The sequence below is a fragment of the Triturus cristatus genome, chromosome 11, assembly GCF_964204655.1.
Source record: "Triturus cristatus chromosome 11, aTriCri1.1, whole genome shotgun sequence".
Lineage (NCBI taxonomy): Eukaryota > Metazoa > Chordata > Amphibia > Caudata > Salamandridae > Triturus > Triturus cristatus.
Window position 1 is genome coordinate 410,091,921 of NC_140594.1, and position 14,621 is coordinate 410,106,541.

At 47.0% G+C, this 14,621-nt stretch overlaps 1 protein-coding gene across 2 annotated transcripts in view; it reads left to right on the plus strand.

The window, feature by feature from the left end:
• The window catches only part of LOC146784326 (poly(ADP-ribose) glycohydrolase-like), an 868,511-nt gene that overhangs the window by 424,987 nt on the left and 428,903 nt on the right, over positions 1 to 14,621 (plus strand). For both annotated transcript variants that reach the window (XM_085636068.1, XM_085636067.1), the window contains exon 4: positions 7,897 to 7,980. In XM_085636068.1, coding sequence (XP_085492194.1) covers positions 7,897 to 7,980 — 84 coding nt within the window. The remainder of the gene's footprint in view (positions 1 to 7,896; positions 7,981 to 14,621) is intronic.

Below are 14,621 nucleotides of genomic sequence, written 5' to 3' on the forward strand. Positions count from 1 at the left end.
GTTATTTTATTTGCTTTGGCACTTTGGGAGAATGGAGAGGGGAGTTGCCAAGTTATTCTTTATGAAAATATTGTGCTTTTATTGATTCAGTAAAATATTTTGGATCCTGTGTAAGTTGTAAATTTACTTGGGGAATACGTTGGCCTGCGGCTTCAGTAACATCAATAACGCCACATGCAGATCTGATCTCCTAATTTTATTCAGAGGTCTCTTTGTATCAGAACATTCGCACTGGCTAATGCATGAGCATTTATAACTGGGAAATCTGAGACAAAACAGGTGCCAAGTCACTGTTACGAGGTTGGCATAAGTCACAGCAGAGTCACTTGCAGGTGCTGTGCTGTGGAAACCTGTGGTTACCAGAAGACTACACACTTCACGATCTGAGCTTTCTTTTAAAAACTAACAACATGGGTGGTCTAGTCTTGATCCCTTTGCATGAATCCAATTAAGTACCAGACTGCAATGGGTGCAAAAGGTTTTTCCAGAATTGGAAACATGGCGTCCCCATGATTTATTTTTTAAACCCATTTTAAGGAGGTTTAATCTAGCACAGTGGTTAAACATTTACACTCATTTATAGTCGATAACCTCCCATAATATATTCATACATATAGCGATATCCCCCCAAGAAGAACCTAACTGTCCCATCAACTCCCTCTGTTGAGTTGCACCCTGGTTCGTAATTTGCTGTAAATCAGGGGGAGAGTCACTCCAAGAGAGCCAATTTTGTAACATAAAAAAGTATATAGGCATCCTTCCTCTGTTGTGTTTTGTTTACATGAGTGTGGACGGGGGGGGGGTGTGCTGTTTCATACAGGTATTCATTCACTCACCATTCCAGGCTGTGGGGATGGTGGGGCCTGGGACCCTTCCGGAGCAGCGGGTGGATCTTGTGATTGGGACTCCAGATTCTTCAAACAGTATATCAGCATCACCCAGGCGTGGGCTGTATCCAGTGTGCCTATGCCCCTTCTACCATCTCTCAGAAGAACCCCCACCCCTCATAGCTAGCCCACCTCTCCAGCTCCCTCCTCCACACGGCCGTCCGATGGCCCCCAGGGACTTCCAGTTCCTGGTAAACTCCCTTTTTACTAGGACAAACGCCAGGTCTTGAAATCTACTTGTGATCTTAGTTTTGGATGTATGGGGGAACCACCCCAAGAGACAGTGACCCGGGGAGCAAGGCACCTCCTTCTCCACCACTTCCACCATGGCAGTTGTTGCCTCCTCCCAGTACTACTGCAGGGTCGGGCATTGCCACAGCATGTGTATGTAATCTGCTACTATCTCTCCACATCTCGGGCAGGCCGCACGGTCTACTCTAAAGTATCTATGTTATGTTATGTTAATTGTCATTTGTAAAGCGCGTTATCACCGTCAGGTCTCTAAGCTCTATGAGAGCCCTGCCCTAGCCCGGGTGGAGATGGTATAAATTAAATTGTGCCCTACGCCTCCAAAAAGAGTACTGTCTTAAGTTTCTTCCTAAAGGGAAGTAGAGTATGCTCCTTGCATACATTCTCTGGCAACTTGTTCCAAATTTGGGGGCAGGAGGTTGAGAAAGCTCTTCCTCCTTTTGGAGGACAAGCAAAAGCGAGGGCAAGCCAAAAGGCTGGCCTCTGCAGACCGTAGAATTCTACTCGGGTTGTATTTGACTAGGCGGTCTTTGATATACCTCGGGGCTTGGCCATGGATGGCTTTATGCGCATTGCAGAGGCCCTTAAACTTTGTTCTCTGCCTGACTGGGAGCCAGTGTAGCTGGTGTAAAACGGGGGTGGCATGAGCTCGTCTAGGCACTCTGAAGATTAGTCTGGCAGCATCATTCATGATAACCTGTAATCTGGCCAGCAGTTTTCCCGGGAGGCCGATATACAGGGAGTTGCCATAATCTAATCTCGACAAAATTAGGGCTAATACATCCAGTCTGAGTGTGGCGAAGGTGAGAAGGGGGGCAAGTTTACGTATCTGTCTCAGCAAGCCGACACATGTGCCCACTACTGCTGACACCTGCTGGGTCACGGATAGCTTGGCATCGACTTTGATTCCCAAGCTTTTTACGGCTACGGCTGGCTCCAGATAGTTGCCTAGCTTTTGTGGCCAGAAGAGATTGTTCCAGGGATTGGCGTCCGTATTGACGGCCAGTACCTCTGTCTTATCTGGGTTGATTTTGAGGGAATTGGCCATCATCCAGTTGACCGTGAATTTTAAGATATTTTGAACTCATGAGTGGGTGGTCGGGGGGTTGTCTATCTGGATGATTATTCGGGTGTCATCGGCATAGTTGTAGATCTGGCACTCCATCTGATTCAGTGTAGCTATCGGGGGCTGGAGGTAGGCGTTGGAAAGGAGGGGCGACAGTGCCGAACCCTGTGGTACCCCACATGGCAGTGAGCCTGCGCTAGACACATGGTCAGTCAGCTGTACTCTCTGGGAGTGGCCCCTCAAAAAGGATGTAAGCCACGCTAGGGCTGTATCCTGGATGCCCAGATCTGAGATCCGCGACAAAAGTTGGTTATGATTGACCGTGTCGAATGCCGCAGATAGGTCCAGCAAAATCAGGGCACATGTTTTTTTTTTTTTATCTGCCCTCAATCTTAGTTCGTCTAGTACCGACAGCATAACCAATTCCGTGCTGTGGTGGGCCCTAAACCCAGCCTGGTTAAATTGTAAGAGATGGTTATCCTCAAGATGGTGTGACAGTGAGTAGAGTACATGCTGTTCCAGTACTTTTGCAAGAAATGGAAGTTGGGAAATTATCCGGAAATTTTTCAAATCTTTGTATCTGCCCCAGATTTTTTTAGGAGCGGATAACGCGTGCCTCCTTGAAATTGTCAGGGACATGCCTTGCTTCCAGGGATTGGTTGAGGAGTGAAAAAACCTCAGCTTTTATCCCGGGAAATGCCATCTTGTAAAACCTTGGTGGGCAAGGGTCAGCAGGCGACCCTGATTTCACTCGCCCTATTAGTAAAGCCAGGGAGTCATGCGTGAGCATTGGGAAGGCGGTGAGAGGTTTATCAAAGATGGGGGGGCGGGAGTGCAGGTACTAACGGGCAGGGGAGCCTAGGGTTAAGATGGATTTCCATCTGAAGATCCTTCACTTTTGATGTAAAGAAGGCCTGGAACTTATTACAATCTTCCCTACAGAATGAAGGCTTCTGTTCCTTCTCTTGTCTTAACTCTTTCAGGATCTGGAAAATCTCTTTCTGTGTGTTGTTAGCAGCCGCAATTTATGCTTCATAGAATTCTGCTTTTCTTGTTAGAATCGCCTTTTTGTAGGCTGCAAACATTGAGTGGTAGTCTAACCGAGCGCCTGGGTCATATGCTTTCCGCCAGACTCTCTCACATTGGTGGAGAGTTTGTTTCATATTTCGTAAAGCATCATTGAACCAGGGCGCCCCTTTCCCTTTATCCCTTGTCCTTTCCCTTCGTGCTGGAGCTAGCAGTCCAGGGTGAGATAGGCCCCATTTAGGACTTAGAAGTTAATCAATTTAAATCTAGCCTTTTATGTGATTTTCGGTACTCTATCTAGTATTTTAGTCCAGCCTTCGTCTGGGATGGGGATTCCAAGGTCACCCTCCCATTTGTTGCACAGCACCTCTAATCGTAAAAGTGAGCCTTCCCGTATTGCCCTATAAAGGGCCGTCACTGCTCTGTAAGGGCCTGTGGATATCACAATGTATTGACAGGGCCTATGGAGTTGTGGTTCTGTTAGCCCTGTGTTCCAAAGTTTACAGAGTGCTGTTGACACCACTCTATGAAGCAGGAAGTGGCCTTGCAGTAGAGTGAATTCCGTCCTAAATTCCTCGAAGGGAAGAAGCTCCCCTTTGCGGTACAGATCTCCTACCTTTTTTGCCCCAGCTGTTGCCCACTTTGTCAGCCCTCCCCACTTTCCATGATGAGGCAATGCGTTGAGCATCATTAGGGGCAGGTCAGGGGAGTACAATGGCGGCCCTGTGATGCAGAGAATCTAGTAATAGTAACACTAGCCACAATATGTAGCCCAAGGTACTTATTTGGGATTGCAGAGGTGTTGCTTTGGAACATGAGGGGTACTAGGTGACAGAAACCAATAACTGTAAATGTTGTCATGAAGGGTATGAGTAGAATGTGGGCATGAGGATTTAAGAGGGGTGCAGTAATCCCTCACAGACCCATTAGAAGCTCCAGGGTACTCTTAGAGGCTGGCTCATGAGGTAGGGCTGTCCAGCCTTCCCATTTTAATAAAAAAAAATATATATATTTTTCAGTGCGTAATTTTAAACTGCTCATTTTAATTGCTTTGTGCCGAACTTACTATTGCACTGAATGCCCTCTGCCTCCTCGGTCCAACACGACTGATTAGCAGTCACTTTCGGAGGGAGAGCGTGTCACGTGGGCTGCCAACTTCCTGGTTGTTCGCCGGTGAGGTTAGCGGGCTAGTCGTTCTCTCAATTTTGAGACTACTTTATACTGCGCATGTATGCATGTACTCGATGCTGACTCCTGAGGTATCTTTGTCTAACCTCCCTATTTTTTAAATATTTTTTATGTCAGTTATTGTGTAATTTTAAACTGCTAATTTGAATTGCTTTGTGCCTCACTTAATATTGCACTGAATGCCCTCTGCCTCCTCGGTCCTCCATGACTGATCAGCAGTCTCTTGTTGCTGAGGGAGAGTGTGTCGCATGGGCTGCCCACTTCCTGGTTAGTTGGTAGCGAGGTTAGTGGGCCAGTCGTTCTCTCAAAATTGAGAGAACTATATATTTTGCACGTGTATATGGACGTGTCACACTTAAGGCAAGCCCGTCTGCACCCCTCCATGTCTGTACTGCACCCCACGTCAGACCCCTGGCCGTTTTTTTAAATTAGAAAGACCCTCCCCCTTGGTTTACTCTAAAGACTTTCTGTTGTGTCTGATCCATAAGGGCAAGCTACCTCCATTCGCACATTCGATTTTAATTACCTGTATCACAATATAAATTGTACTTTCCCTGCTTGTGGCTTTAGGGTCTCTTACCCTTTTTGTTGGGAGGGGACATTAACTAATGATGACAATTCCTTAGTTGAAAGAGCAATCAGTAAGGGGAGTAATACGCGTAAGGACAACCTTAAAGGCTCTCTAATCATTGCTTGGTCTTTGAGTAAGCGTAACACAGAGTTTGCAGAATTTGTGCTAACACATGACCCGGACTTGGTTTTCATCACAGGGAAATGGGTGAATGCCTTGTCGGGTCCTGACTTCACTGGTGCAATTCCTCAAGTTATGCTATCCTCAGACTCGATAGGGTGGATGGACCTGGAGGTGTTCTAGCCATTGTACACCAACTGAAATATCAGTGTCATATGGAATTGCTCAAATGTACTAGCCTGTGTGAGGCTTTTAATTTCTCCATCAAAATTTCTGCCACTGAGTCATTTTCTAGCATCTTGGTATACAGACCTCTGGGTCATAGGTCTTTGTTCTCGACCAATTTCGAAAACCTGATTGAGCCATATCTAGCCCAAAATAAGGTCACTCGTGTCGGCGACTTTAACTTTCACCTAGAGGAGAGCAGGAGCATTGACTCCAGAGCACTGATTGACATCATGGGCTCCCTTGGACTCTTACACTTGGTTAGAACCCCCACACATATAGCGGTATAGACCCTAGATGTTTTTATTTCAAATTAAGCCTGGCTGTCTGTGCAAGAGGTATTACCTATATCTTGGTCAGACCGTCAGGCAGTAGCTTTCACCTTTGAGTCGTCTTCCACCCAGATCAAAGACACCTTGCACACCAATATGACTCTGAAAAGAAACTAGAAGGGGGTTTCGGCATGGCCCTTTTCAAATGCCCTCAGAAGCAATCCTTGTTTTGAGGCTGAAGTTGCGGATTGTGGAGCCGCCAAACTAGCAGCCTGGATAAGCTCTGCATCAAAGGTGGCAGTGCCCCTTGAGAGAGTCAAAACTTGCAGGAAGGGACCCACAGCACCATGGTTCACCGAAAGGTTAAGACTGCTGAGGCAGGTTAGCCATTGGCAGGAACACGGATAGAGGAAACAGTGTTTGAGATCCAAGGCAACATTTTATACAAGAATGCCATTAGAGAGTATTAAAAGGCCATTAGAGAAGAAAAATCTCTCTTCTGGATGAAGAAAATTGAATCTGCAAGCTCCTCTAAGGAGCTATTTAAAGTTATCCACCAGTTTGGGTCTCCTCCAGTGTCCTCAGAAATTGAGGGCTCAACTGAGCTCTGTAACAAGTGAGCAGGATTCTTCCATTCTAAGGTTACTAGTATTTACAAATAATTTAAACCGGCTAATTGAGAGGAGCTTCCAAACTCTTGCCTTACTTCCTCTCGGCAGCAGAGCTACTTAGTCACCTTTGAGGAGGAGGAGTTTCACCCAGTATTCTCTGTCCTAGTTATCCTCTCTGACTACAGATCAAACAGAAACTTACCTCCAGAACCTGAAATCGTGATCTCTGGTAGAACCGTGTCCCTCTAAGATTCTCTAACTAGTAGTGAGCACAATAGTTCCGCCTCCAACTGCTAATATGAATAGAGCAATTAATTCTGGGTGCTATCCCCGGCTGTGGGAAGAGGCAGCGGTCAGGCCTCTTCTCAGGAAACCAAGTCTAGACCCCAATGATCTGAAGAACTATCACCCTATCTCCATGCTACCCATCCTTACTAAGATCTTGAAGAAGCATCTTAACCATCATTTGATGGCGCATGTGCCGCAACAGAGTCTACTGGACATCTCACAGTTTGGTTTTAGAAGCCATCTTATTGCGGAAACTCCCCTTATATCTGCAATAGACAGCATCAGATGTCTTGTTGATGCAGGGCAGCCCTCGACTTTGATCCTTTTGGATCTGTCTGCAGCCTTTGATACCATCTCCCCTACCTTACTTTCTGATCCTTTGCAGACCTTGGGTATAGGCGATATGGCCATGAAATTGCTCACTTCATTCCACACTAGTAGATCCCAGATGATGATCATAAACTAATTCAAATCTGACCCCTTCTCCTTGCCCTGTGGGGTCCCTCGGGGATCCTCCCTAAACCCTACGCTGTTCAACTTACACATCTCTCTTTTCGCCAGACTTATTCGATTCTATGGGCTGCTGGCTGTGTTGTAGGCACCGACAACACACAGATCATCGTGTCCCCTGACATTCGATATTCCAAAATATATGTCAGTCTCACAAGGATTGTGTGAACTTCACTGGCCTCCTATATAGAAGCACGCCACTTTCAAAGCCATGTGTATTATTTATAAAGCACTGCATAGTGCATGTCAAGGGGGAATTAAAACCATGTTCCAGTGTTATTTCTCCAATTGGCAGCTCACAATCTAGTTGTCAACCCAAAAGTTCAGAGGAAAAGATGGGAAGGCAGAGCCTTCTCGGTTGCAGCTTCCAAAATATAGAAATTCCCTCCCCCTTCATTTAACTGGTATGACACTGCATGCTCCTTTTAGGAAGGCCTAAAAAACCTGGCTTTTCTCTTTATAACCTGGCTAGGGCAATGGATAGGGGTACTATCAGGATTGGTTTCCAGTGCCTTTGAGGCCTTTGGTCATGGTTGCGCTTTACACATTTGTCATTCATGTATTCATCCTCTGCAGACAGTTATAAGTGAACAAGCAAGGCAAAGAAAATTGTGTGACTGGTAAAGTGCAAATATGAACTGCTGCAATTCTTGCAGACCGGGATCAGCCAAATGTGGTTTTGCAAAGTGTGGTGGGTTATAGATGGATGGGTGGGTTGAAAGAGGTATAGAAATGTGCCTAGTGTGGTGTTGAAAGGACAATGCTCATACTGGGTTTTAGGTGGGGATCAGATGTGTATTGTTGAATGCATATTCCGGGTGTTTGTAGACTACCATGAAAGCTGATGTTGAGGAAAAAAATTAAAATATATTAATTTTTTCAGTCATTTTCAGGCACGAAATGGCGCTGGAACGTGATTACTAAAGCCCTTGGAAAGAAAAAAATGTCTTCTGCGCATGACATTGAGGTAAGTTCAATTAAAAGGTTTTGGCACAAGAGTGAGTCCCACAAGTGTTAACACTTTCTGTGCGTCAACTGTCATTTGTGCACCTGTGCCTGCTGAATCCATGGCCATCTCTGTCAAATTGAACTGAAAGTTGAAGTGCTGCTTGAACTGCTGTACTTGTTCTATGTATGATGAGACCCTGCAGTGTTCTTTGTGAGACAGAGGTGTGCACTGCTCTTGCATGAGCTATGGCTTTTTTGTGCATTAGCAAAGCTGCCACTGCTGCTACATGTGCTCTCCATTTGGTGATTTTGTGAGACACTTGCACTATTATTGTCTATGCTTTGCCTTTTCTGTTTGCGAGGTCAATGTTGCAATGCCATTCATATGCACCACTTGCTGTTTGTGTGATTGAAGCTTGCACTGATGCAACCCATTCTGCATCTGTTTGGCATGCGAGGAGCAGTTGTTCTGCAACCATTGCTATTCTTAGTCAATTTAGAAGGTAGTGAATACCTGCTTCTGACTGTGCTGTACCTGTTCTTTTGTGAGACTAGCTGTGAGAGCTGGTGCATATTTAGCACCTCGTTTGTGTGTGATGGAAGAATGCGCTGCCATGGTGTAACTGTGTCAGAGGGAGTACTACTGCTGGCTATACCTTCTGGAGTCCGATTAATAAATGCCTTTGCGACTCACCCCCGAACTGTCCATCTCCCTATTACTAAAAGTAGAAGAGGCCACAGTTGTTTCTATTTGTCCTAACTGTATATGACTATTCGTATTCCTCATAGATACGTCTAACCGCAGATTCCTCAACTTTGAACTCCACCAGGATGGATCCAGGACTTATCATGTAGTTGCCTCTGTACAATGATAGATGGTGCTGTCAGACTCTGTGGCAACTTCATATCATCTCCATAAGTGACAGCATGAAGAAGTATTAAGGCGGCACCCCTGCACACTAACGTCGTATTCTTTCAGTGTGCTAGAGAAAATGTCTCCTCTTAAGACCATAGGCTTAAAACAGTGCCAGGACTGTAGGAAACAGGTGCTGGTCACAGAGCCTCAACATTTCTGCTTATGGTGTCTAGGGTCTAATCATATTTCCAAGTCCTGAAGCTCCATCGCTTTATCAAGGCAGTGTAAAAAAATGATCATAGAATAAATTAGAAAAAGAAAAAACAGAAGTGACAGAATAATCCAGTATTGTTTCACATTTTTTTGTAAAGGGCTTTCTCTAATTATAGAATAACTAATAGGTTATGGTAGTTAAAACCTTCCAAAATATTTTCTAAACTATTTTCTTATGGTTATTTAACTGCTAGTATACTATAGAAGAGCTAGTGTTGTGGCATGTTGGATTATGTGAGAACTAGACTTAGTGTTCTGTATTGCACAAAATGTGTGTTTCATGCCTCTTAACATAATGGATGATGATCTATTATAGAATGACCATTCTTAGAATGTCACAATAATTATTTTGCAGCGTGAATCTTTCTGGATTCACTATGCTGTGCATTATTCCGCGGTCTGGTGGTTGGGTCCGGATTCGTAGTCTTTCTTTTGTATTTTTTTTGTAGCCCAGGTGGGCGTCGACGTCCCTCCATTTGGTGCACTTCTCGTGACGTTGTCCTGCTTCCTGCGGAAGTCCCACCTCGGGGCGCCATCTTCAGATTCTTTTTTCTGCCGTTGGGTCTGGATGGTCAACGTGAAGCTCCAGAGTTTTTTGGCGAAGAAAAAGCACGAGTTTCATCGAAGAGGAAGTTGAGGAAGGCTACAGAAAGGAAGAGCAACAAGCTGGGACGACCAAGAAGAGACGGTTGAGCACTAAACCCTCGACAGGGCCCCGAAAAACAGAGTCAGACTCTCGAAAAACAGAGTCAAAGTCCTCGAAAGGAACACCGGCGCCGAAAATGTCGACGACCGCGAGTGGATCCAAGGACGAAAGGACCGGCGGATCCTTCGAGAAGGACTCCCAGGTGCCGAAGACCGCCGAAAGGCAAAGGTCGTCGAAGCAAGGCTAAGAAAGTGGGCGTTCGACTTCGAAAGATAAGTTCGGTCGACACAAGCTCCGTCGAAAAGGCCGGCGCTCGACGCCGAACACGCCGCCGAAATGGAGAAGAAAAAGAGGAGGCTCGAAGCAGAGATGAAGAGCATCCTTCAAAGTAAAAGGGAGTTCGACGAGAAGATGAAAAAATTCACTATCCCAACAAAACCACCGTCGATCATCGTCGAGGTCGAGGAACAAGAGGAGTTTGACGCAGAAGAACTGTCGAAGACTCCCGTAGAGGAAGAAGAAGACTTTTACTATGAGGGAGAAGAATATGAGGAACAACAATCGAACTACGGCTCGGCGCCGTCGACGACGCAGGACCTGGAGTGGCAGGACCTCGACGCCGAAAATCCAGAAGAGCCTGTGGAGACTTACACTTCGAGGCCTTCGCCGCCAGATGACATAGGGGCTTACAACATGGTAGTCAAAAGCGCGGCTGCAGCTTTTAGTGTTAAGCTGGAGGAAGAAAAGCCGAAAGCAGACTTTTTACTGGAGACACTGCTCCCTATCCAAACTAGGAGCGAGTTCCTCCCCATGCTCCAGAGTGTCATGAACCAGGGGAACGAGGCGTTCAAGGACCCAGCAACATGCAGGTCCATCACACCTAGGACGGGGAAAAATTATAAACACTCCTCCCAGGACCCTCCATACATCAAAGGATCCGTCACAGCAGATTCAATCATTGTTTCTACTGCCAGGAAGAGGGCAAATGTCCCAGCAACCTCTGGACCACCTCCAGACAAAGAAAGCAGGAGGATGGACCTGACGGGGAGAAAAATAGAGAGAAACGCAGCAATGCACTGGCGCATGGCGAACTCCAATGCCCTGCTGAACAGGCACCAGTACCAACACTGGGACGAAATGGGGGAACTGATGAAGCACCTCCCCAAGCAATACCAACAAAGAGCGAAGGAAGGAAAGAATATAGCAAACTCTTGCCTTAAAACAGCGTTGGATGGAGCAGAAACATCAAGCAGGCTGATGGCAATTGGAATAACAGAGAGAAGGCAAGCCTGGCTCAGGATTTCAGGCTTCAAGAAAGAAGTTCAGAACAACATCCTGAACACCCCTTTCAACGGAGAGACGCTGTTCGGGGCACCCGTGGATGAAAAACTCACCCAGCTCAAAAAGGAGAACGAAACTGCAAGGTCCATGGGGGCCCTTCAATTCAGAGGAATGAGAAGAGGTACCCCGACACTGAGACCTTACGGAAGAGGAGGAAACCAGCCGGGAACGTCACACCAAACGTTCCAGCAGGCCCATCAAGGCGACAATCACGGGCAGCAGGCCCAGCAGAAACAACACTGGCAGTACCAGCCTCGAGCCAGTCCTTTCGGACCAGGGGGAACGGACGAGGCCAGAGACGCAGAGGGGGAGATCAACCCACCTCAAAGTGACTTCACACGGGAAAGAGTGCTCACCCACAAAAACTCCTGGAGGGTGGAGTACAACAGATCAAAGACGAGAGGGTTACACAGACCAAACGCCAACGAACATGCAACACCAGTAGGCGGCAGACTGAGACGTTTCCTTCAAGAATGGAAAAAGATAACATCAGACAAATGGATACTCAACATCATACAGTTTGGATACTGTATAGAGTTGGAAAGGAAACCACCATACAGAAAAGCAAAGAGGAGGAAGCACTCGGGCAGGAACTAGTGCAACTCGTAGAAGAAGCATAAGAACTACTCCTAAAGGATGCTATAGAGCCAGTACCTTTCAAAGAAAGGAACAAGGGAGTGTACTCAAACTACTTCCTGGTACCAAAGGTGGACGGGACACTAAGACCCATCCTGGATCTACGGTTCCTAAACAAGTACGTAAGGACGCAAAAATTCAAAATGACGTCCCTACAAGAGGTACTCCCGCAAATGAGAGACGGAGACTTCATGTCCACCGTGGATCTCAAAGATGCATACCTGCACATCCCAATGAACAGGCAGCACAAAAGCCTGTTAAGGTTCGCCATTGGCAGGGAACACTGCCAATTCACGACCTTGGCATTCGGGCTAAAGTCCGCACCAAGGGTTTTCACAAAATGCCTGGCGTCAGTGGCAGTGTACCTGCAGAGGGAAGGGATTCATGTATACCCTTATCTCAACGACTGACTAATAAAGGCAAGTTCACGCGAAAAGTGCGAGGAACACGCACAGCGGGTCACGAACACACTAACGAAGCTGGGATTCTCAATACACTGGGGGAAATCCTCTATGGAACCAGAACAAGTGAAGATCTTCCTGGGGCAAAGATCAACACCTTACAGAGAACAGTGATGCCCAGCGACAAGAGAACACTGACCCTGCTGAAGGAGACGCGCCTCTACCAGAAGGGGTGAGCTCTGACAGTGAGAACAGCGAGCAAGATCATGGGGATGATGGCGTCATGCATTCACCTAGTTCCCAATGTATGCCTACACAGGAGGCCTTTGCAGGAATGGCTGCAACAGCAAAGGTCACAGGCAAGCGGAAGTTGGGAGGATCTAGTGGTTGTAACGCACGCGGTGCAAGAAGAGATAGCATAGTGGAACAGGGAGAACATAACTATAGGGAAGCCCTTGACACCACCAAACCCAACGGTGACCATCACCACAGACGCATCTCAGATAGGATGGGGAGCACATATGGACAAGCTCAAAGTGAGGGGTCTGTGGACTCCAGCGGATGCGGACAGACACATCAACTACCTGGAATTGAAGACTGTATTCCTAGCCCTGAAAGCCTTCCAGAAAAAACTGTACAGCCAGAAGGTGTTGATACAAACAGACAATACAACAACGATGTTCTACATCAACAAGCAGGGAGGAACACAGTCATTTCCCCTATCCAACCTGGCGTAGGAGGTTTGGAGATGGGCCATCCCACTCAAGATAGACCTGCTGGCCATTCATCTACCGGGGAAGGACAATGTGGAGGCAGACTGGCGCAGCAGGCAGACTTCGGCATCCCACGAGTGGGAGCTCAATGGACAGGAAGCGCAAAGGCTATTCAGAAGGGGGGGTACACCGACAATAGACCTGTTTGCAACACACCAGAATGCAAAATGCCAAAACTTCGCATCCAGACAACCAGAAAAACAATTTAACGGGAATGCTCTATGGATAAACTGGTCAAAAACATTTGCCTACACTTTTCCACCAATACCACTGATACACAGGGTACTCAACAAGTGCAGGACCAGCAACATGACGCTGATCCTAGTGGCACCACAGTGGGCAAGACAGACCTGGTACTCACAAATAGTGGAGATGGCACAGGGACCACAACACAAGTTCACCAAAAGAAAGGACTTACTCTCCATGCAGAACGGAGAGGTTCTACACCCAGAGCCAGAGAGCCTCGGCCTAGCGGCATGGCTCCTGAAGACATAGAGATCGCACACCTTAAACTACCTCCAAGCACTATGCGAGTGCTCCGGGAGGCAAGGAGACCGACGACACGGAAATGCTATGGGGAAAAATGGAAAAGGTACACACTTTGGTGCAGGAGACATAAACTGCAAAATAAGCTGACAAGGGAATCAACGGTGCTAAGATACCTAACGCACCTACTAAAGGCTAAACTATGTTCATCCTCACTAAGGGTACACCTCGCAGCGATTGTTGCCTACACACGAGGTGAGACGGGTGAAAGTTTCTTCACATCAAGAGTTGTGAAGAGGTTCCTGGAGGGGGCAAAAAGGATAGCGCCACCAAAAAGGATGCCGCCGCCAGCGTGGAACCTCAACCTAGTCCTAACGGAACTTATGAAGGTGCCCTTTGAGCCCATTCACAAGGCCTCCCTTCAAATGCTAACAATGAAGACAGCCTTTCTGGTGGCAATAACCTCGCTGCGCAGAGTAAACGAGCTGCAAGCGCTAACGCTGCAAGAGTCCTACATCCAGATACACAAGGACAGAGTCGTAATGAGAACGGACCCACACTTCATGCCGAAGGTGGTGTCGGCATTCCATATGAACCAGACAATACAAATACCAAGCTTCTTTCAGAATCCTACCACAGGCGCAGAAAGGGCACTGCACACTCTAGACGCTAGAAGGTCGGTGATGCACTACATCGAGAGAACCAAGGAGCACAGGAAAACTAAGCAGTTTTTTGTGTCCTTCGCAACCAGCTTCCTGGGTAGACCAGTAACCAAAGGCACCATCGCACGATGGATCGCACTGACGATACAGTTCTGCCACAAACAGGCAGGACAAGAACTATCTGAAGGGGCACTGGCCCACTCCACAAGGAAGAAAGGAGCAACAATTGCTTTTCTGGCAAACACACCCGTTCAAGACATATGCCTGGCGGCAACATGGGCTTCAGTGCACACGTTCACTAAGCACTACTGCGTGGATATACAAATGAACAAGGAAGCACAAGTAGGACAAAAAGGTGCTTCAACATATATTCAACGACCAACTCTTATCTTCCACCCAGCCGCCACAAAAGTGACAAACCGCTACAAAATCGATGCACAGCATAGTGAATCCAGAAAGATTCACGCTGCAAAACGAATAGTTTCTTACCTGTCGGTGTAGTTTTGCAGCTTGAAGATCTTTCTGGATTCACTAGCGAACCCTCCCACCTCCGCCAGACGGATGAGGATGGAGAGGAGGGGGGAAA